Raw genomic sequence first — 25,230 nt, forward strand, 5'->3', positions numbered from 1 at the left:
TCTCTCCCTGTCCCTATCTCCCCTCCCACCCCCCATGTGGGGGATGCTGCATGGTGGGCTGCTGAGCGGTGTGTGTGCCAATAGCCAAGGGTCCCCTGGGGGGCTGCGCTGGGTGGCTGTGTCTGTGGGTTCCCCGCTGGGTGTCTGGAGGTCTGCATATGCTGATCACCATAGCGCTGTTCTGCCACCATTTTCTCTCTTTTTTTTCTTTTTTTTTCACTGTCCTTTGTTTACAGTTGTTTGTCGGCCATGTTTGGTGTGATTCAGTGGGAAGCATGGTCAGGAACCATTTTACTGTAGTTCGGTGGCCATTTTTCCTCTGATCATGTTCTTTATACTGGACGCCCGTCTCATGGGTGGGGGGTCGCTTTCGGGAGTTTGCAGCCCGGTGGGCCTCTCGGCTGTCCGACCAATGGGTCTGCGAACTGATTTCCTCTTGCTACAAGATAGAGTTCCTCTCTTGGCCACCAAACAAATTCTTCCCCTCCAGCATACCCTTACTCCCGGCTCGCCGGGAGACCCTCATGGGGGCGGTAAGGGACCTGCTAAGTTGTGGGACGATAGTGCCTGCTCCGGCGTCGGAAAGGTTCCAGAGGTTCTACTCCAATCTGTAGTCCCCAAAAAGGAAGGGGTACGTCCAATCTTGGGCCTAAAGCCCTCAATTGCTTTGTGAAAGAACAGAGGTTCAGAATGGAATCAGTTCGCTCAGTAGTCGCTGCACTCAATCAAGGGGACTCCTGGCGTTTTTGGACATCCAGGATGCATACCTGCACATACCCATATGCCTTCGCATCAGATGTTTCTGTGATTCGCAGTTGGAGAAGCCCACTACCAGTTTGTGGCTCTCCCTTTTGGCTTGGCATCAGCACCCTGAGTCTTTATCAAGATATTGGCTCCAATTTTGGCGTTATTGCGACAACGCGGGATCACGATCGTAGGTTACCTGGACGATCTCCTCCTGAGAGCATCTTCCGTTTCAGAATTAAAGGAGGATTTGGTGATCACCATGCAAACCCTGCAAGATTTTGGGTGGCTGTTGAACCTAAAAAAAAGTTGGTGCTTATACTGAACCAGCTTTTGGAGTACCTAGGCTTACTGCTGGACTCCAAGGAAGCGAGAGTGTTTCTCCCTTCAGACAAGCTGCAGACTCTCATAGCCGTGGTGAAACTATTGCTGAACCGCAGGTGGTCATTGCTGCGCTTCTGCATGCGAGTCCTGGGGCTCATGGTGGCCTCCTTTGAGGCAGTGCCGTACGCCCAGTTTCATACCAGAGTCTTGCGGAAGGAGATCTTGACGAAATGGGACAAATCTTCGTTATCCCTCGATTGGCAGATTCGGGTGAGCCAGTCAGTCAGGGACTCCCTGCTCTGGAGGCTGAGATCCCCGGCACTTCCGTCCGGGAAGCCGTTCCTACCTCTACATTGGACAGTGATCACAACGGACGCCAGCCAGACCGGCTGGGGTGGAGTACTGGGAGTACAGTCGACCCAGGGCCTCTGGTCAGGGGAGGAATCCAAGTTGCCGATCAACATGCTCGAGCTATGAGCGATCAGGCTATGCCTCTCCACATGATCGATGAGACTACGAGGACGTCCGATCAGGATCCAGTCAGACAAGGCCATGGCAGTGACGTATATCAATCATCAAGGAGGAACAAGAAGCTCAGCTGCAGCACGGGAGGTCACTCTCATCCTTCAGTGGGCAAAGCGCCATGTATCGGCCATTTACATCCCGGGAGTGGAAAACTGGCAGGCGGACTACTTAAGTCACCAGATGCTGGACCCAAGAGAATGGGCACTGCATCCGGAGGTGTTCAGGCTACTGTGCCTGCGGTGGAGCACACCAGATGTGGGTCTCCTGGCTTCCTGTCTCAATCGGAAGGTGCCGAGATTTGTTGGTGGCTCCGTGGGGTCAGTATCAACTGATCTACGCCTCGCAAGATATTGTCCTGCCATTGTTTGTTTTTCTCCAAAACCACAAAGTCACTACATTGTCTTGATGTGGTGAGAGCAGTGAAAATCTATTTTTGGATAACTGCTCAGATTCATAAGACTGATGTCTTATTTTTTTTCTGCTAGGGGGTCCTAAGAAAGGACAGACAGTGTCAAAATCCACTGTCGCTAAGTGGATTCGACAAGTGCTAACTCAAACTTGTGATTTAAGGGGTAAGATTCCCCCGTTTCAAGTCAAGGCGCATTCTACCAGGTTGGTTAGTGCTTCTTGGGCAGTGCATCACCAGGCCTCCATGGCTCAGATCTGTAAGGCCGCAACTTGGTCTTCAGTGCATGCATTCACAAGATTTTATCAGGTGGATGTAAGGAGGTATGAGGCTATCGACTTCGGGTGCAGTGTACTGCAGGCAGCAGTATAAACCTCAAGTCTGTGGGTACCCTGCGGGTTGTTTCTCCCTCCCCTGAAGTAGCATTGCTATGGGATGTCCCAATAAGTAATTAAGGCTCTGTGTCCCATGATGTACGATAAAGAAAATATGATTTTTATTACAGCTTACCTGTAAAATCCTTTTCTTGGAGTACATCATGGGACACAGGTCTCGCCTCTCTTTTGGATTAAGTATATTGCTTTGCTATAAAAACTGATGTGCTCCTGGAAGGAGGAGGGGTTATATAGGGAGTAAACTTCCTGTATTGGGTATACCAGTGTCAACACCTGAAGGTAGCCTATAACCCATTAAGTAAATACTTAAGGCTCTGTGTCCCATGATGTACTCCAAGAAAAGGATTTTACAGGTAAGCTGTAATAAAAATCCTATTATTGTAGCTTATCAAATCTGAAGTGGGTCATTTTCGATGCACTAGCAGATTTAGATGGACTTAACAAACAAATTTAAAGGATAAGTTCACCGCCCGGCCACGTCACTTATTCAGAGTTCTCAGTGAACTACCACGGTGCTGTTGCGCGCTGTGGTAATTAATTGATGCTTCCTGCTAGTGTGCAACTGCTTGGCCATACGATAGCCTTGAAGAGCCCTGCATTGCACCCATGATCTGCTAATATGCCGGCAAGGGACCCCTCGTGGACTTTCAGAGAGGAGGTCAGTGTAGTGACTTTAGTTCTGCTTTATGTTGAAATCCAGTTAGCACTTAGTTACAGCAGCATTTTTTTTCCCCCTTTTGGGATAAAGGTTTTGTCCAAATTTAATAAAAGATGACCATTGTAAGCAGCCCTGTCAGTGTTAAATGGTTTGCTTCAACCCTCTGACACTTTTGCTGGAAAGCTTGAACTGTTAACCTTCTTTCGGCTATAGCGTGGGCTTCCAATGCCAGGAGGGCATACATGGACATCCTCCTGTAATCGTGCTGCCAGCCTGCCCCGCTCTGTGATTGCTGAATCCTTCGGAATCGGCAGATTGGGGAAAAGGGCCAATCACAGCAGCCCTTTACTACATGATCAGCGGTCAGTCAGCTGATCAAAGGATGTAAACACAAGCCGGTTATTGTCTTTTCTCTCCTCACATTGCAACAGCGTGAGAAGAGCAGAGGAGAACCAATAAGCAGCTTTGTGTTAGTAACATGTGCACTAATAATCAGGGCACAGATTATCAGTCCTGATTATCAGTGCAGTCTCAGCACTGTCCACCAGTCCTGCCTGTCGGTGCCCATCAGCGCACACCAGTGAAGGAGATATTTTTTTTAACCACTTAAGGACCGCTGCATGGAAATGTACGTCGGCAGAATGGCACCGACGGGCACAAGCACATACATGTACGTGCTTGCCTTCCAGTGTGTGGGGAGTCCGATCGGACCCCCTCCCGCTGGCTGCGGAGGTCCGTTTCACTTCAGGAGCGATCCGGGATGAGGGGATGGCCGTTTGTTTCTGGCCATCCCCTCTCGATCGCTCCTGGCGAATGAGAAGCTTCCCCCACCTGTGTAGTGTAAACACAGGCAGGGAGGAAGTGATGTCATTCTCCTCGGGCGGTCTTTTTGACCGGACTGCGAGGAGAACACAATAGTAAGTGCACCAACACTACACTGACATGTAGGTACACAAATCCCCCCCGATCCCCCCCCCCCCCCCCCTCCCAGTCACAGTGTCACTGATTGCAGTGATCATTTATTTACTGATCACTGCATTTAGTGTCAGTTGAGACAGTAAAAACTGTCAGGGCAGTTAGTGTTAGGTCCAGGGTAGGGTCCCAATAAAGGTTTAACCCCCTGATTGCCCCTAGTTAACCCTTTCACCCCCTTTTGCCAGTGTCACTAAGCGATCGTTTTTCTGATCGCTGCATTAGTGTCACTGGTGCCGCTAGGTAGCTAGTTATTTTTTATGTTCACCGCCAGGTTTTTATAGCATTAGGTACCCCAATATACTACCTAATAAAGATTTTAACCCCCTGATTGCCCCTAGAGTTAACCCTTTCACCAGCGATCACCGTATAAGTGACGCTGGTTAGCCAGTTAGTTATTTAGGTTCCCCGTCAGGTTTGTATATAGCGTCAGGGATCCCCATATACTACCTAATAAAGATTTTAACCCCCTGATTGCCCCTAGTTAACCCTTTCACCAGTGATCACCGTATAAGTGTTACGGGTGACTCTGGTTAGTTTGCTTTTTATAGCATCAGGGCACCCACCATTTATTACCCAATAAAGGTTTAACCCCCTAATCACCCGGCGGGTGATATCAATTAGGTTTTAGGGTCAGGGTCTGCGTCGCCCCAGGCAGCGCTAGGTTAGTGCCAGTACCGCTAACACCCACGCGCAAAGCATACACCTCCCGTTGTGGTATAGTATCTGAACAGATCAATATCTGATCTGATCAGATCTATACTAGCGTCCCCAGCAGATTAGGGTTTCAAAAAAACGCATTGTTGGCGGGATCAGCCCAGATACCTGCTAGCACCTGCGTTTTGCCCCTCCGCCCAGCCCACCCAAGTGCAGTATCGATCAATCACTGTCACTTACAAAACACTAAACACATAACTGCAGCGTTCGCAGAGTCAGGCCTGATCCCTGCGATCGCTAACAGTTTTTTTTGGTAGCGTTTTATATTTAAATTCTGAAGGCGGTGCTTGGTTTTCGGGGACCCGTACGTGGCTAGGCTCCCAAAAAGTCCCCAACATGTGGTATCCCTGTACTCGGGGGAAGCAGCAGAATTTATTATGGGGTGTAATTTCACTTATGCCCATAGCATGTGTGAGCAATATATCATTTAGTGACAACTTTGTGCAAAAAAAAAAAATTCATATTCCTGCAACTTAAGGCAAAATATAAAATATTTCATGGACTCAACATGCCTCTCAGTAAATAGCTTGGGGTGTCTACTTTCCAAAATGGGGTCATTTAGGGGGGGGGTTTTGTGCTATTTTGGCATTTTATGGCCTTCAAAACTGTGATAGGTAGTGAGGAGCGAAATCAAAAATTTGCACCCTTAGAAATCCTGAAGGCAGTGATTGGTTTTCGGGGTCCCGTACGCGGCTAGACTCCCAAAAAGTCCCACATATATGGTATCCCCGTACTCAGGAGAAGCAGCAGAATATATTTTGGGGTGCGATTCCACATATAACTTTGGCATGTGTGAGCAATATATCATTTAGTGACAACTTTTTGTAAACTTTTTTTTTTAATATTCAATGGGCTCAACATGCCCCTCAGCAATTTCCTTGGGGTGTCTACTTTCCAAAATGGGGTCATTGGGGGGGGGGGTGTACTGCCCTGCCATTTTAGCACCTCAAGAAATGAGATAGGCAGTCATAAATTAAAAGCTGTGTAAATTCCAGAAAATGTACTCTAGTTTGTAGACGCTATAACTTTTGCGCAAACCAATAAATATACGCTTATTGACATTTTACTAAAGACATGTGGCTGAATACATTTTGGCCTAAATGTATAGACATAAGACAAGTTTTTGGTGCAAATCAAAAATAATAATAGATTCCCACTAAGGAGCAAAGTCTATAAAAGTACATATAATAGTGAGTGCAAAAGTGCACTGCTTTGTCAAGTCCAAAAAGAGGAATTGGATGCTCTTTAGTTCATTTTGTGGGGGAGGGGGGGGAGAGATGAGGAGGGGGGAGGAATCCACATACAGGGCTGCCACCTTAGGAGAACTGAAACTAAGCTCCTGGATTGCTGTAGATAAAAAAAAATAAAAGAGAGAGGGGCGCCTCTGGGTGCAGATTTTTCAAAAGGTTTTATTTACAATGTGATAATAGTAAAATTTTGCACTCACATTTAGTAGGCAAAAATGTATGACTAAAATTTAGTTCATTTGATTTTCCTTATAACAAAAATTAGAAAATCTTCTTTTTTATTTTATTTTTTTTTAATTTTCAGTCTTTTTCCTTTTATATCGTAAAAAATAAATATCGCAGAGGAAATCAAATACCATCAAAAGAAAGCTCTATTTGTGGGAAGAAAAGGACGCAAATTTCGTTTGGGTACAACATTGCATGAACGCGCAATTACCAGTTAAAGCAGTGCAGTGTTAAATTGTAAAAAGACCTCTGGTCCTTAGGCTGACAATTGGTCCGGGGCTTAAGTGGTTAATTTCATAACAAACTAGGAAAAAAACCTTTTTTTTTTTTTTTTTGTTTGGCAAAAAATAAAAACCCCAGTGGTGGTTAAATGCCACCAAAAGAGATCTCTATTTGTGTGAAAAAAATGATGAAAATTTTCATATGAGTACAGTGAAAATTACAGTGCACAGTGCATAACTGTGCAATTGTCATTCAAAGTGTAACAGTGCTGGTAGCTGAAAATTGGCCTGGGCAGGAAGGGGATAAAAGTGCTCAGTAGGCAAGTGGTTAAAGGAAGCTGAAAAATAAGATTTCCTGGCCTCATCAACAGGTGAAAATAAAGGAAAAAGTAAACTAGAGCAGCCACGATGTCTAAGGCTGGATTCACACTTATGCATTTTTGGCTCTTTTTGCATTTTGCAGATTTGCACTACAGCCCATTTAACATGGTTTCCTATGGAACACATTCTGTAGTGCAACCCTGCAAAAAGCACTAAAAATGCATAGGTGTGAAAGAGTTCATAAGCCTTTGGAATTCCTGTGTATGACGATTATGTGAGACATCGCATAGCAAATTATCCTCACTGCTGTAAGTACACGCTAAATCAGTTTACCATTTCTACCTTCAATCAGTGGGAGATAAATATTTTATCAGGTGTTATCAAACTTTATTCCTATATCTTATGTATTTTCCTTTTCTGTTTTTATTAGTGCACTGAGCCCTACATTGGAGATCCTGAAAAACAGACATGGATTAATACCCACCTCCTGACATTTCAGGTGGACTGTTCTCGCAAACCAAGGCAATTCATTTGCCAATGACCAGCACATGGCAATAACTCTAAAATCCTGCTGATGAAGTGTGAGGAATAGCATGCCATGCCTCCATAGACTTTTAAAAGCATGGGACCTTTTTTCCTTTACATCTTGGTTTATGTTTGGATTTTAAATTTCACAGGAAGATTCATAGGAGAAGACATTATTTATAATTTTCATAAAACCTTAGGTCAGTGAATATGAGCGTGCTTTGTTACTGCAAACTGTTCTGCTTCCAAGTTTAATTTATGACTTATATCTGTGTTGTAAATTTTACGTTGAAATTAAATGTCTTTAACCTTGAATGGTTTCAGAAAAACCTCTGTGTAATGTCTGAGATTACCTGAATTATATTTAATATGTGTGGTTTTTTTTGTTTTGTTTTTTTAAATATCGGTGCTTTCTTGGGACCTTACTATGCAGACACTTCATTTATGTTACTCCACTTACAGTGCATGAACCAAAAATGGCAGCATTCCACAATCATCAGTGACTATAGTGAGCTTACACAGTCAGTGGAGCTGCTTGTTTCAAACAATAATATAAGACAAATGAGTGAATGTTTCATACAATCCATGCCTTTACATTAAAGTATAACTAAAGGCAAAATTTTTTTTTTTTCAGATTTGGATAGAGTGGAGAAGGATTAAACACTTGTCAGTTTTTATTGCGCTCTGTGTGCCCATTAGGAAGATATACCCTCTCTATCTGTTTACCTTTGTCATTTTGAAGTGAAAGTAAAATGTAAATTTTGGGTTGACATCAGAACACTAATGCAGGGGAAATCTTCAAATGGGGACATCGTTCTAGTGCTGGTGACTTCTTTCGAGGGATTTCTTCACTTCCTGTTTTGGCTATGGTGCAGGAAGTAAATGGGAATTCTCTACACCTCCACTTTGCACAGATGACCATTCTAAATTTCAGTAGTTTAATATGTAAACTGTTACATACTTGAATACAACTCTGACCAAAACATTTTTGTTGTAGTTTTGTATAGAATGAGGAAAATTTTAGAACTTCAGTCAGAAATTTGGGGGCATTTCTTCTTTCTTTCCCAGTGAGCACAATTAAAAAATCTGCACAGGGCAAAAACCGGTTTCCTGAAAGGTTTGTTCCTCTCTTTAGTTTGCAGTTTTTGTTATGGGACATTCCCTTCAGTTCTTGTCCAAGTGACTCCTGTGGATGGAACAAAAAGATGAGGGATTGTCAATGGGGACAGAGGCTCATAAAGCATACTTATTGCTGAGATTTCACCTTGCTTGTGGTCAATGGGACAGAAATTGAGAAGTCCCTCTCAACAGGGACATGGACAGCAATGAAATACAGGACAGAAACAACTCTTTCCCCATTCAAATACATTTTGTTAGGATAGCATTGTAGTAGATCCTGATCTGCCTAGATATGCATGAAAAAAAATGTTTTGGATGGAGCTGGGTTTTAAAGCTGGAATCCAGGGTTGAAAAAAGTCTAAATAAAAGTATATGTATTTTTTACTTCAATATTGGTGTTTGTGTATTTCTTCTTATACTGATCAGCAAGAACAGTATGACCGTGGACAGTTAACATGAACAACATTAATTATATCATTGCAGTGGCATTTAAAAGTGAGTGGGATATATTAGGCAGCAAGTGAACATGTCCTTGAAGTTGATGTGTTTTAAAAGCAGAAAGAAATAGACCGGTATAAGGGGTTCAGCAACTTTGACAAGGGCCAGATTCTAAAATAATATTTGAACTTCCATGCTACTATGGATAACTGAACAAGTGAATAAATAAGTGAACTACTAATGCAAATACTAGTAGCAAAGCATGTGTGAGGTGCTGCTTAACACGGCTAGTGTTCCCACATGAAATTTTTAAATAATAAAGTGAAGCACTACCTCTTCCAAATCATGAATAAAAAAAATTATGTAATTCTATTCATGTATTGATCCTATTTTGACATGGCGTGCCTCATATAAAGCCCCAGTTTGCTTTCTTTTTCCACACATGAGTAACATAAATGTAAAATCTAGAACTCAGATAATAGTCCCACCCTGTTGAAGATGTGAATACTATGATTAGAAAATAGAATTACAACAATGGTGATGAAATCCTCCTATAGGTAAGTAATATGTAGCAACAGTAGTGGTGTGAACCTTCTACAGAAAACAGTATAGTGCACTGGTAACAATACCTAGTAGTGATGACAGATACATATACAACAGTGAGCATAACTAACTAGTTGTCATCACTACTAGGTATTAACAGTGCACCATACTATTTTCTCTAGAAGGTTCACGCCACTACTGTTGCTACATATTACCTGCCCATAGGAGCGTCTCATCGCCATTGTTATATTTTCTAAACATAGTATTCACATCTGCCACAGTGTGGCACTATTGTCTGAGTTCTAGATTTTACATATGTTCATGATTTGAAGGAGGTAGCTCTTCACTTTATTATTTAACGTGCCAGATTCTAATAGACTAGACAACTGGGTCTGAGCAACCGCAAAACTGCAACTTTTGTGAGCTGTTTAGTCTTCAGGGGTCAGGTCCAAGGAAGAAAAACCAGCGTCAGGGTCATGGGTGCCCAAGGCTCATTGATACACCCAGGGAGCAAAGGCTGGCCCATGTAGTCCAATAAAAATGAAGAGCTACTGTTGCTCAAATTGCTCAAACATTAAGGCTGGTTCCGATAAAAAGGTATCAGAGCACACAGTGCATCACAGTTGTGTATGGGACTACATAGCCCCAGGCCTGTCTGGGTGCCCATGCTTACCTGTGCCTACAGCCAAAAGCTCCTACAATGGGCATAAGAACTGGACCACGGAGCAATGATGTTGATTTGGCCTCCAGATCTCAAGCCAGCTGAGCATCTGTGGGATGTGCTGGAAAAACAAATTGGATCCATGGAGGCCTCACCTCTCAACTTGCAGGGCTTTAAGCATCTGCTACTGACAGCTTGGTACCTTCAGAGGGCTAGTGTCCATGCCTCAACGGGTCATGGTGGGTCATAATTTTATGGCTGATTGGTGCAGTATTCCAGCATGAAGCAATTCTTGCACTTTGCCTCCGCGCAGGACACTCCTGTACTAAAAGGCTGCTCATTGCAGCCTTTTCCATGCGAAGGGTGACTTGTCTTGTATCAGTCCCCTGTTGTTTTCTGTGGGTTGCCTGTAGTGGGGGAACCTACTGGGTCCCTCCCAGAGTTGTTGTTATGCATGCACCGTAATGATGTCACTGCTATTTTTTTCTAACTAATTTCAGGTTTTGCAAAGACATTTAGTGCTTACCTCCACTGTGCAGTTCATTTTTCACAGTCTGGCCCTGAACCTCATCTTGTGAGGTCCCCCGGTGGCACTCACGGCTCCTCGTCTCGTACCTTCATGGAAGGTAAAAGGACCTGTGTGCAGCAGCCCGCCCCCCCCCCCCCCACCCCATACTTACCTGAGCCCCATTGCGATTCAGCAAAGTACATGAGAGCCTCAGACCTCCTGGGACTTCCCTCCTAATTGGCTCCCCCTGCTGTCAATCACAGCCAATGAGCAGAAAGGGGGAGATGGGCCAAGCCCTGGCTCTGTGCGAGAATGGACATGCAGCAGCTTGGGAGTGAGCCTGCTTGGGTGCACACAAAGCAAGCTATTTGCTGTGGGGGCACTTGCCAATTGGGGGCCCCAGAAGAGAATTGGGGCTACTCTGCAAGCCACTGCACATAGCAGCTAAGTATGACATTAGTTTTTAAAGTGATATTAAAGGTTAAAAAATAAATATCTTCAGTGTAAAGGAGGAGTTCTGGAAGTGATGGTTTGGCCCCCACAGAGCCCTGATCTCAACATCATCAAGTCTGTCTGGGATTACATGAAGAGACAGAAGGATATGAGGCAGCCTACATTCACTGAAGATTGTTGGTTAGTTCTGCAAGATATTTGGAACAACATACTTGCCAAATTCCTTCTAGTCAAGTGTACCTACAATACTTTATGCTGTTTTGAAAGCAAAGGTTGGTCACCCCAAATATTGATTTGATTTGGATGTCTCTTACATTTTGTTAATTGATTAAAAATAAACTATTAACACTTCTATTTCTGAAAGCATGCTTACTTTTTTTTTTTTTTTTTTTTTTTTTTTTACACCGGCCTAAAACCTTGGCATATTAGTGTACCCCAATTCCAAAAAGGTTAGGAGGCTGTGTAAAATATACATAAAAACAGAATGCAATGATTTGCAAATCTCATAAACCCATATTATATTCACAACAGAAAATATATCAAATGTTGAAATTGAGAAAATGTACTATTATAAGAGGGAAAAAAAAAGGTAATTTGGAAATTGATTGCAGCAATACATCTCAATGTTAGGACAGGGTCATGTTTACCACATTCTTCCTTTAATTAACATCACTCTAAATGTCTGGAAACGTAGGAGAGCAGTTGCTGAAGTTTTGGGAGAGGAATGTATCCAGCTTTAAATCTAGTGGAACCCATTGCCTTCAGAAGTCACCTAATTAGTAAATTACTATGTTGCTGTTTTGGACACGAACTAGAACAGCTCGGTACCTTGTTTCTGTCCCCCTGGCCAAATTAATCCTTAATATAAAAGTGTGCACGCTTGAAGTCAAACACTGACACACACGTAGTTCAGTATTCAGATATTTCTCTTTTTTATTAACTGAACTCCGGCTGATATACAATGAGCCGGATATCTTACTATCAAATCAAAAATTAGATGAAAGACAGCGTGTACAAACCACAAATTATACATATTCATTATTGTGACAAAGGATAAGCTTTTTAGCTGGGTCATGTCTAAAAAAGGGAAAAGGAAACTATCGTAGCTAAAATAGGGTCTTGTTTTCAGCCCCCTTCCTCTTGGGTGTAGTCTCACGGTGCCGAGAACAGGCGCAATCTTCTTTTTGACGTTGCTTTTTTTTTTTTTTTAACTCTTGCAGTTTTGTTTCACATGTAGGGAGAAGCTGGCAGACATCTTAATTATGATTAAGGTTAATAGTTGATAAGCACTTATATCTATAAGAGTACCAGAAATTGGCATTTCACTTATAACACTCATGATCACATCCATTACATTACTAATGTGTGTAATTAAATCTCAGTATAAATACAGCTGTTCTGTGAAGCCCTCAGAGGAAACAGCATCACGAAGGCCAAGGAACACACCAGACAGGTCAGGGATATAGTTGAGAAGAAGTTTATAAAAAAATATCCAAGCTTTGGACATCTCGCGGAGCATTGTTCAATCCATCCGATCCATCATCTGAAGATGGAAAGAGTGTGGCACAACCGCAAACCTACTAAGACATGGCCATCCACCTAAACTGACTGGCCGGGCAAGGAGCGCAATAATCAGAGAAGCAGCCATGAGGCCCATGGTAACTGTTGAGGAGCTGCAGAGATCCACAGCTCATGTGGGAGAACCTGTCAACAGGACAACTATTAGTTATGCACTCCACAAATCTGGCCTTTACAGAAGAGTGGCAAGAAGAAAACCATTGTTGAAAGAAAGCCATAAGAAGTCACATTTGCGAGAAGTCATGTGGGGGAGACCGCAAACGTGGAAGAAGGTGCTCTGGTCAGATGAGACCAAAATGTAACTTTTTGGCCTAAGAACGCTATGTGTGGCAGAAAACGAACACTGAACATCACCCTGAACACACCATTCCCACCCTGAAACATGGTGATGGTAGCATCATGTTGTGGGGATGCTTTTCTTCAGCAGGAGAGGGAAGCTGGTTAGAGTTGATGGGAAAATGGGACCACATAGCTATAAGATGACGATACGGCCCCTGCCCCAGCATTCTCCGTATATATAAATCGCCTCAAACGGGTGAGATGTGTGCTGCCATGAATTACGGAAAGGTAAGTATACAATTTTCCGGTTTCCTGTCACATCATATACTCTGGGGAGTAACTCGCAGACTGGGTGGGAATGCAAGAAAATAAATTTATTAACAAGAAACAGAGGAGTTGGCCTGAATGATGGCCCTTCCAAAATCTACTGTTGAAAGCCATGCAGAATCTACCCTCTAATGTGATATAAAGGTGTTTCTGGAAGACTAGGTGGCCGCCTTACAGATAGTCTCCGCCAAGACCCTACAATAGTCTGCCCAAGAAGTTGCCACTGCCCAAGAAGTTGCCACTGCCCTGGTGGAATGTGCCTTGAAGCCCTCCAGAATTTGTAATTTACTCAGTAAAGCCTTCTTGATCGCCTTTACCAGCCATGAAGCAATGGTACGAGCCGATGCCGCCTGACCTTTCCTACGGCCATATGGAACAATTAAGAGGTTCTCTGATCTCCTGATCGACTTGGTTGCTGAGAGATACTTTAGGATGTTGCCCCTGACATCCAGAGGATGAGAATAATATAGCAACCGGGGTAAAATGGCGCTACCTAAAACCAGGCTCTCATTCCATCACAGCTAAGACTCACCACCTTTACAGGGTAAATTCCGGCAGAAGTACCCTAATTAGGGGGGTTCTTATTTCTATCCCGATGTTTTCATTTCCCTAGTAGGAGGTTTTTCTGGTTCCCCTGAGACAGAGATTACATCAGCGTTTGTTCTTCTAATTAAGATATATATATTTTTTATGGCATTTTCTGGAGCAATTCCGGAACATTTGGGGGGATCATTATATTAATCCCTTGGTGGACTGTGTTTCCACAGTGTATCTCAATACATGAGAGTTGTGGTTATATTCAGTGTTTTTCATTTTTTGTTTTGTCCTTTTGTTTTTTACGGCTGTTTTTATATATTTTTATTTTTTTGTGCAAATAAATCAATTTTTATATGGATTACACTATGGAGGCTCCCATTTTTTTCTTATGAGGATATATGGAATCCATGTTGGAATACGTTCAGTCACCAATTATGAAGTAAAGAACCGGATATCCGGAGATTGATCTTAAAGGCGAACAACCCCTGCAGGGGTACATACTTCTGGTGAGTGGGGTTCCTGGTGGGGAAGCACAGAAGTCACGGTGAAGATTGCACAGGAAGCACTAAAGTCACTTTATGGAATTTTTTTCTGAATTTTTTCTGGATTTGCACTAATGAACATTTATTTGGGACTCATTTAATATTTTTTTCTTGTTATTTACCATATATTTTTATACATTTTTCTGCACTTTATTATTAATTAATTTTTTATTTTTATTTTTATTTCTATTTGTATTTTGTATTTTTCACATATTTATAAGTTTTTTTATGTTTTAGAGCATCTCTTTGGGTTTTTATCACTAGGGGTCGTGCTATATTATCAAGTTTCATATTACCCCCTGTGTGTATAGATATACACATTTTTTATTTGGGTTTGTCATGTTTTTTGGTTTCTGAGTGTTTGCATATTTTTTCACATTTAGTTATTGGGTAGAGATTTTTGTCACCAAACACTGATATAGTGTACTTATGTGATTTCAGGTTTATAGGTTTATTATTGACTGATACATTATATATACACTTTGTCACTAAACACTGGTATAGTGTACTTATGGGATTTTAGGTTAATAGGTCTACTATTGAATGACACATTTTATATATATGTTTGCATATATGCGACTTGAGTTATAATCGCAGTGGGTCATACATGGAGTTTGGTACACATGGTTAAATTTTGGAGTTTTTTTGGGATTGAGGTTGTTGCATTATACTCAGTGGGGAGTTTTTTGGCCTATTTCAGCACTGATATGTTTCTGCGATGAATCACAGTTAGCATTATCAGTTTTTGACATCAGAATCTCCGTTGGTTTGGAGACATATTATTTCATTTGTTTGATTATTAGTCCCTGATATTAGAATTTCAGTTCTTGAAACCAGTATTCCTGCTGGTTTGGAGACATATTACACATATTGTTTGATATAACATTTTCTGGGTGAAGTTGTGTTTTTCTGCATTTATTCCTGGGTTCATTAGTATAAGGTTTAGGGAGGCTATTGGGTTCTTTGGTTAAAAACCCTGGTTTTCACCTACATCTACCCTTTATGAGTCCAGATCGAATGAGAGCCTGGTTTTAGGTAGCGCCATTTTACCCCGGTTGCTATATTATTTTCATTCTTAAAAGAACCCCTATTAGGGGATTCCTTTTCTTCGGGGGGCAGCAGCCTATATAGAGTTTTACATACAGGTATACTAGACATATAGAGGATTTATATCTATCCGGCTAAGGCTTGGGTTTATCTACTCCTGGTGGTGAATAGCGCGGTTCTTCCATTCTTATCCAGAGGATGAGGATCACCCTGATCTGTGATAAGGGCTGGGAGATTAATCTCTTGATTAAAGTGGAATGATGAGGAAGCATTAGGTACAAAACGATCTGACGGTTTTGGTACTATCCTGTCCGGGTAGACGACCAGGTATGGTTCCTTGGCCATCAAGGCTTGCATCTCCGAGACTCTCTTTGTTGAGGTAATAGCAACCAGGAATGAGACTTTGAGCATCAGGTCCCAAAGGGAGATGTTGTCGAGCGGAGAGAATGGTTCTTTAGACAGGATTTCCAGGACACCTGAGAGGTCCCATGCCGGGAATTAAGGTTTCCTAGGTGGCCTTAGTTTAAGGCAGGCTCTCTGACACTGGATGACCAGAGGATCATGTGCCAATTTGACCCCGGTCAGAGCGGATACCTGGACTTTCAGGGTACTGGATCGAAGCCCTTTCTCTAGGCCTGACTGCAGGAAATACAGAATTTGAGGGGCTGCCAGGGAAGATATGTCCCAACCTTGTTGTTGAGAAAAGGTGGTAAACTTCTCCCAGATCCTTCGGTAGGTGTTGTTGGTAGTCGACTTCCTAACCTGAAGTAATGTCTCCACTACACTCTGAGAACAGCCCCGTTCTAGATACCTAGTCCTCTCAGCCTCCAGGCCATCAGCTGTAACCTCTCCGGGTTCGGATGTAGAAGCTGGTCCTGGGATAGCAGGTCTGCTGACAGCGGGAGAGGAAGCGGATCCACTGTGTTCAAATGAAGGAGAGTAGTGAACCATGGTCTCCTCGGCCAAAAGGGGATCACCGCCACTACTAGTGCTGCCGACCTCTTGAGCCTCAGAAGGAACCTCGCTATGAGGGGAGTCGGAGGGAAGATATAGCCGAAGTTGAAGTACCAGGGATGTTGAAGACAATCTACTCCCTCTACTGAAGGAAAGGGGATTCTTGATAGCAACCTCTGACATTTTGCATTTGCTGGTGTAGCTGCCAGATCTATGTCCGGTGAGCCCCAGGTCTGAGTTATTAGCATAAACGCTTGTGGACTCAGAGACCACTCGTTGGAAACAAAACTTCTGCTGAGTGAGTTGGCTAGGAGATTCTCGGCCCCTGGGATATAGGCCGCTCTCAGATCCAGTAGGTTCAATTGTGCCCACTCCATCACAGGGCAAGCTTCCTGCATCAGGGAGGAGCTTCTGGTGCCCCCCTGCCTGTTGATATAGGCGACGGCCACTTTATTGTCCATCTTCAGAAGGACTTGTTTCCCCCTCAGGTTAGTACTGAAGGCCAGGAGGACCTGAAAGGCTGCTTTCATTTCCAGCACGTTTGAGACTGCATCCTGGATCCTGAATGGCCAGCAGTAGAGATCCCGAACGGGAGACTTCGTGTTCCGTTGGACCCACTGGACCATAGGAATGGTTGTAGACAGAGAGCCTAGAAGACTGAGACATGCTCTGGCCTGCAAGAATGTTGCTGAGATTGCTCTTCTCACTCTCTGAATCAGTAGGGAAATCTTCTCTACCGGTAGTTCCACCGTGTTTGTCCGGGTATCCAACTTCACACCCAGGAAGATCATCCTCTAGGTGGGATGAGCATTGCTTTTCTTCCAGTTTATCAACCAGCCCAGTCCTTGTAAACTGGCAACTAGGACCTCTTGATGTTGAATAAGGGACTCCTGGCTGCTTGAAAGGAGGAGGATGTCATCCAGGTAGTGATGGACTCTCAATTCTCTCTCCCTTAAGGACGCTATCACTGGTAGCAAGACCTTCGTGAAGGTTCTGGGGGCAGTAGAGATCCCGAACAGGAGACTCTGAAACTGGAAGTGGCCCTGATTCACAGAGAACCGAAGGAACTTCTGAAAGGCGACATGGATCAGGACGTGAAGATAGGCGTCCTGGAGGTCTATGGAGAGCATCCAATCTCCCAGATTTATGGCTTGGAAGATCGATTGTAAACTCTCCATCTTGAATGTCTCCACTCGAATGGAGCGATTGAGGTTTTTCAGATCTAAGACTGGGCGAAGGTCCCCTGTTTTTCTTCTTGACCAGAAACAATGGGGAGTAGAATCCCCGTCCCCTCTGTGAAGTAGGTACTTCTATTATTGCTTTCTTCTGGAGAAGCTCTTGAATGTAACTGGTCAGCAGAAACCGTTTTTCCCCTGATGGTGGAAGCCTGGTCGGAAAAAAATGATCCCTTGGGGGACGTCTTCTGAAAGACCATCTGTGCCCGAAATGGACAGTGGCCACTGTCCATGGGTCCTTTATTGCTTCCGCCCAAGCCAGCTTGAATTTTGAAAGCCTTGCCCCCACTACCGCTGGCTGGGTGGGCACACCTTCAAAAAGACTTTTGGTCACCAGAAGCGTGAGTCTTGGTTTTCTGGAATTTCATAAAAGATGTTTGAGGGTACTTCCAGCTCCTCCTGTATTCATTCCCCGGCCTATAAGCTTTCGCATCCCTGTATCTGTCTAGCAGATTAAGCCTAAAGGGAGGAGGTCTCTGCTGCTTCGGTTTCCTGTCTGATAGTATCAGTCCCGATTTCCCACCAGTCACTTTTGAAATTGCTGAATCCAGCTGTGCACCAAAAAGATTCTCGCCGTCATATAGAATGCGGCACCAATTGGATTTAGAGACAGGATCCGCCAACCAGGGTTTCAGCCACAGTGCCCGCCTGACCATTACAGATGCCAACATGGCCCTTGATGCCGATTTAATCGCATCCACCAATTCCTCTGCCGCAAAGTCCCCCGCGAGACTTGGCTCCTGTAGAGCCTTTACTATGCTTTCCTGATCTGCGCCTTCTGAGACCAACTTCTCGGTATTCGCCGACCAGCTGGAGATGGCCCTGCCTACAGCTGCAAGTGTCACTGCCGGTCTGCAAGCTCCTCCTGCTGCTAGGTAGGCCCTTTTCATATCCGTGTCGATCCTTCTATCCAGAACATCCCTGAATGTCACAGCGTCATCAATCGGCAGTGTCACATGCCTGGCTAATCGAATGAGAGATGCGTCTACAATAGGAGGAGAGAGGAGAGGACTCACTTTAGACCCCTTCAGGGGATATAATTTGGTAAGCCTGTTATTCAGGCTCAATTTTTTTCTCAGGTCCTTGCCATTCTTCCTTAATTAAATCGTCCAATTCTTCAATGAACGGAAAAGCCTCTGGGTCCCTTTTGAGGTTCGGGAAGTATTTCTTCCATCTCGTTTAAGACTCCTGGGGTTCCTCCCAGCCAATCGCCTCTTTAACCGATTTGACAAATGGTTCTATTCATGAAAACGACGCAGACGCATCCAACCCCTCATTGTCAGACGGGGAATCCTGCTCTCTTGATGTACTGGGAGGAGCAGGTGAGGCACTTTGCGTCGATAACTCTGTCTCCGGAGTAAGAATCTGTGGAGCTACAGGCTCTTTAGACTGTGGTTCTCTTTCCTCATTAGCTTCCTCGAAGCACCTATGGCAAGCCAGTTTGTCGGGGAGAGCTGCGACCCCACATATCCAGCATGCGTTTCCAGAGGGTCTCACTGGGGATCGCTGTCTATGCACAAGAGATCTTCTATGGTAGGAACGGCTGTGTCTAGAATATGATCTGGAGCGACTTCTCCTGTGACTCCCTCTGTGGCCTAAGTGACTTCTGCGACTTGAACGGCTCCGTCTGTGGCCAGAATGGCTTTTCCTGCGTGAGGAAGACTGCCAAATTATACACACAAGGTAAACGGAAAGACGGAGATGGAGACCACTGCAATTTAGCCAAGCCTGTTTAAGGCTTATGTGCTTAGTATATCGCTAAGCCTGTTTAAGGCTTATGTGCCAAAGACATTGCCAAGCCTGTTTAAGGCTTATAACAGGAGCCAAACAATACTACTAGAGCATGTTTAAAGCTCCAACAGTAGGCAGATAAAAATGCAAGCCTGTTTAAGGCTTATTCAAGGTCACAGAGAGTGTAACATACCCCTGAGATCACCAGAGTGGGGTTCCTTCCATTTAGCTTAGTTTAGAGGCTGTCCCGGTAAGGACTTCCATCCAGGAGAGGCTAGAACCTGGCTGGGGCGAAAGGGGGTGCTGATCCATGTGGTCCCAACAGGTGAGGAAAAGTAAGAGTGCTGAAGCGGGGGCCGTATAATGTAACACCAGACGACATCTTTTAGCAATTCCATATACGTGACATCTGACTGGTCTGTTGCATGAGTCGGCTTGCATGCTCTTGAAGTTTCTGTACCCTTACATTAAATTCTTTACGTGCTTGTTTAAAGATTGACCAACACCATTTTATAGATATAAAATGCAACCAAGGCAACCACAATTACATAACGGCCACCCACATCAGTGATCATCTGATGGATGAAACAAGGATCTGCTCTGTTGATCAAAATGGCAACTCTCCTTGCAAACGTGGAATACGTAGCATGCAATACACTCTAACTCCAGGAGCAGGAGCATGGCAAAGTCAGAACTCTGCTCCCAACCAAATGTGTCTCTTGCGGGAAGACTATATGAGGCATAAGCCGTTTAAGATATTGGAACATCAAGGCTCGAAGGAATCTGTCGTTCAGGCCTCAAACGTTCCAAGACACCAATTTAAACGTAGACCCCGCCATACACAGATATTGTAAAAATAATATAAGGCATAAAACATAACACTATTGTAATTTTGAGTGACCAATGACTCCTTAAGGCCTCCTGTATGCTATGACTCATGTGTAACCAAGGTCCCTTTATGAAACATTGCACAAACCATCAAACATTTGTCCCCAGTCCCATGCAACTCCCTGCTGCTGTGTAAAACATTAGAACAACAGATATATACATATATATATATATATATATATATATATATATATATATATATATATAGTCACATGTAGATTTATTAAAGATGGTTCTTGATGTTAAGGTATTACCTACATGTCTCCCAACCATTACAACTATTAATAGCCCAGTGAGATAGCACTGCAACACACACAGCTCACCTCCCCATATCTATACTGCCAGTGATATCAGCACTGTAGTAAACACCACTCAATCCCAGTATTTGTGTCACTTGTGAAATATGAATTCCAAGCATCCATGCCATCGCTGAGGGTAATACCCAACTCACTCTCAATAATCAGTACCACCAGTGAGATCTGTCCTACAGTGTGCATGGTTTACTCCCCCTAATATCCCCATTTATGGTTGCGCAGCTCATCCACTGCTATCCGTTAGGGTGCCCACGTGTCCCGGATTGCCCCCCGGATATTTCCAGCATGCAAAGTGGAGAAGTTAACTTTATCCTCTTCCTTGCCTAACGCTCTCCACCATGCCGGACAAATCTGTCAGCGGGGGCAGCCTCAAATACACTCAATCACCAGCACTGCAGTCAGTCAGGGTTACCATCTCCGCAGTTTTGCCCCGGATGTCTCCCTGCCTCAGACCAAAGCTGCCTCCCCCTCCTCGGCTAGTTACAAGTACACGAAGAGGGTAGGGGGACACCGCTGTGCATTCCTGGCGCTGATCTGAGGTCTGTTCTAAGCTTATATTATGTGTATGTAGTGATCAGGAAAAGGGTAAAAAGTGCCCCCCCAGCACATTTCTGACAACACCTCTCCACTAGCACAAGTGGAAGGGGAGGTCTGTAATGAGGGAGGGTGGTGTATAATGAGGGAGGGGGTTCAGTACTGAAGGGGGTCTATACTGAGGGAGAAGGGGTCTGTATTTAGTGGAGGGGAAGTCTATACTTGCTGGAGGGGCATCTTTACTGAGGGGGTATATACTTAATGGAGAGGGGGGTCCGTACTGAGGGAGGGGGTCTATAGTTAGTGGGGGGGGTCTGTACTGAGGGAGGGGGCTTATTGTTAGTGGAGGGGGGTCCGTACTGAGCGAGGGGGCTTATTGAGGGGGCCGGACTGAGGGAGGGGGTCTATAGTTAGTAGGGGGGTTTGTACTGAGGGGGGGGGGTCTATACTGAGGGAAGGGGGTCTGTACTAAGGGAGGGGGGTCTATTTTTACAATGTAATAGAAATACATTTCAAGCATGGTATTGGGATGATATAAGTGCTAAAACCAGCCATTCCCCCGACAAATCACTCGCCGCCAATGATATACTGTATGTACGTTAGTACACCAGATTAAAGAGGGGAATCATGCCCACAACAGCAAAATGTTGTGATTTTCCAGGCAGTACACTTGTGTTATTTGTTTATTCTGATCCCCTGTCTTATGTCAATGGCAAAACAGGAATAATCTGTAGCTAAATTTATCACATAGCTCCCAACTGTCCCTGATTTCGAGGGACTGTCCCCGATTTGGAGCAATGTCCCTCTGTCCCTCTTTCCTCCTTGTTTGTCTCTCATTTTGGTCTGCTCTATATAGTTGTATATAAAATGCACTTTTTATCTTTCAAAAAGTGTTTCCTAGTGCTAAACCTTTCATCCAATTTCTAAATGGCTGCATTTGTAAATTTTAAAAGCCAATATAAAGGAATAGTAGTGGTAAAAAAAGACCTGTGGATTTTATTAACCTTTTTTTGGTTAATTCTCTCCTTTAAGGGTGTGTGGCAGGGGATGTGTCCTATGCCTACATACGTTTGTTAGTATGTGTCCCTCATTCCCATCTCAAGGTATGTTATCAAACCTCACTATAAGGCTGGATTCACACCTATGCATTTTGAGTGCTTTTTGCATTTTACAAATTTGCACTACAGATCGTGTTCCATAGGAAACCATGGTAAATGGGCTGTAGTGCATATCTGCAAAATGCAAAAAGCACTAAAAAGGCATAGGTGTGAATCAGGCCTTAAGCCCCAGGCTTTAGAGCTCAGGCTCCCATGCCTATTATATGTAGTGTCTCATACCACTGTGTCAGGCTTGATTCACACCTATGCATTTTTTGTGCTTTTTGCCTTTTGCAGATTTGCTCTACAGAACGTGTTCCATAGGAAACCGTGTTAAATGGACTGTAGTGCAAGTCTGCAAAATGCAAAAAGCACTAAAAAGGCATAGGTGTGAATCAGGCCTTAAGCCCCATACACACTATCAGATTTTCTGCTGATTTTCGTCTTCAGAACCATGTAGTGCAAGGGCCTGCCTGTTTGCATACAAATTGAAACTCCTAAGGTTTGACCTCATATTATATGGTTTTGGCAAATCTGAAGGAAAAACTCAGCAGAAAATTTGATAGTGTGTATGGGGCTTTGCACACAGTGCCTCGTGCCTCTCTGTTACATGCCATTGCTCATACATATGCAGTACATTCCATATAGTGCCTCATACCTTAAAATGCTTCATACCACTCTTTTAAATGCAGCCCCTCACATTGTTTTATTAAAACCAGTGCCTTTGTAATAAAATGTATATTACATAACGTGCCTAAGCCCTTGTACACACGGTCGGACATTCCGACGGAAAATGTCCGATCGGATAATCGGACTGTTTCCGTCGGAATATCCGACGGACAACGTTTTAGAGCTGGGCTATAAACTTTCCGACAACATGATCCAATCGGACTTTGTCCGATTGTGTGTAGAGAATTCTGATCGGACAAAGTGCCACGCATGCTCAGATCAAATTCCTAGACCAAAGCTATTGGCTACTAGCCTGAACGTAGTCCCGTCGTAAGGAAATAACGTTGTCACATTACGTACGATTGGATTTTCTGACAACTTTGTCTGACCGTGTATATGCAACACAAGTTTCGGACAAAATACGTCAGACAAAATCCGACGGATTTTGTTGTCGGATTGTCCGATCGTGTGTACAAGGGCTAAGACTTCTCTCTTAAATGGCTTGCTTCTTGCCTCTCAGTTACATTTAGTGCCTCACACCTCTCTTTTTTTTTCACAGTGTTTAACATCTTTCTATTAAATGCAATGCCTCACTTCTCTCCATATCATCATCAGTGCCTCATGCCTCTGTTACATGTAGTCTAACATGGCCATGTGTGACACATGGTGCCATACTCCTTTCTATGGCAAGCAGTGCTTCATACTTCTGTATTAAACGGTGTTTTATATCGTTCTATTACATGCTGCCTATGCACACACTTATGGTCAGTGTACGTGGACGGCTCAGCTTGCCCCTGGCACCCGAGTTTTAAGTGACAATGAGGAAGAGCTGCTTGGAGCCCAGAGTCATTTCTTTTGGTGGCACAAAGAATATATTGCATATATACTGTTTGAATTTTAGGTATTGATTTTTTACATAGTTACATTGGTCCAGCTTGGACCAATGTAATGATGCAAACAGTATACCTGGCTGATCCCCCGGGAAGCTGGAAATCACTGCAGTAGGCACCGCTTCTATGGTGATTTCCACTAGCTTCCAGGTCCCATGCCGATCAGATGCCCTCCTGCTTACTGAACACAGGAGGCTGGCCATTCAGTATGGGTGCCATTCAGAGGACACTTTGCATTTTCTCAGTGTATGCAAAGTGTTCAGTGATTTCCTAAACTGGAACTAAACCCATTGTTTCCAAATTCCAAAAACAGTTACAGTCAAGCCATGCCATATATTATAACTGTCGCAGGGGCTTTATGCTCCCAAACAAAATATCAAGCTATCAAATGGTTGGTGACATAACCAATGGCAACTGTAGATTAAACAGAGATTAAGATGGCAGCTTCCTTGTTTGTAAAGGGTAGGGGGGGGGGGGGGTTTAGTTCCACTTTAAAACTAGGAATTCAAATTCTGGTAAAGTCTACCAGCACACCTGGAGCACTTTGGTTGTTGTGGGTCAAGGAACTTATCTTAGAAAATGTTCCATGGCATAAAACATGTCCTTTCTTTAGTGTGGTCTGGGCCAAAAACTGGCCTTGAGTGCCATTAGGCCCTGGGGTGGGAGGTGCATCGGCTGTAAAGCGTCGGATTTGCGGTGGTATTCAGCCACTAGCGGGGCTAGAAGGACTGGCAAGTTTCTATATATATATTGCATTTTTGTTCTCGGGTTTAGATCTAATTAAACACTTAGTGCAATTGGATTGTGTGCCATCAGCTATAAACGTATCTTTATTTATGTCTAATAAGCATTAGGCATTGGTAATATAAAAATATATAACGTGCACTATTATTTGCTTTTTTTTTTTTTATTTGTGAATGATGTGCACTTCCCCTCCCCTCCTGGGAATTTATACTGTTCTGTGGCCTTCTTCTTCCCTTGAGTAACATCACCATAGCAACCAACAGACCAGTCAATGAATGTTGCCTTATTTTCTCCAGATAGAATTTAGTATATAGTACTTTCTGGCTTTTTTTTAATTTATTTTTTATAAACCAGACATTTTTAACATTTTAACGCTAAAGGAGCCGTGAAAACATTTTCAGGTCTCAAGTAAAACACAGTAAAAATGATAATATATACAGTACATAAGTGTGAAGTTTTGGATAAAATAATAAATACAAGAACAAAGAAAGTGACATGCAATACCAAGGCACAACATTTTTGCTAGCTTCTTCCTCTATAAAACATAATTATTTGTTTTTTTTTAATGTATTTTAATTATTAATATTACAATAAAGCATGTTAGCTGCCATTTTAAAAAGAAATCTTGGAAGTATTGGGCATGCCTATATTAAGGTGTTTAAAGGAGAAATGGAATATTAACATGACAAAATTCTGTGTCTAAATGAAGAAGCAGAATATCTGTAAATTCCAGCTAATGAAAAAATCAGTAAAAATAGCTCATTTAAATAATATGCCTTTGGATCTATGTATTAAACACCAACTTTTAACCCTGTTGTGGCCAGAGATATTTTTTTTTCATATAGATTTTTTTACATGAAAA

At 43.4% G+C, this 25,230-nt stretch overlaps 1 protein-coding gene across 1 annotated transcript in view; it reads left to right on the plus strand.

Moving 5' to 3' along the window:
- The window catches only part of YRDC (yrdC N6-threonylcarbamoyltransferase domain containing), a 47,069-nt gene extending 38,280 nt beyond the window's left edge, over positions 1–8,789 (plus strand). The window contains exon 6 of the mRNA XM_077481819.1: positions 7,186–8,789. Coding sequence (XP_077337945.1) covers positions 7,186–7,246 — 61 coding nt within the window. The 3' untranslated portion in view covers positions 7,247–8,789. The remainder of the gene's footprint in view (positions 1–7,185) is intronic.
- The last annotated feature ends 16,441 nt before the right edge of the window (positions 8,790–25,230 follow it).

Source organism: Lithobates pipiens, unplaced genomic scaffold (assembly GCF_037356315.1).
Source record: "Lithobates pipiens isolate NorthernLeopardFrog02 unplaced genomic scaffold, aLitPip1_a1.2 Scaffold_16, whole genome shotgun sequence".
Classification (NCBI taxonomy): Eukaryota; Metazoa; Chordata; class Amphibia; order Anura; family Ranidae; genus Lithobates; species Lithobates pipiens.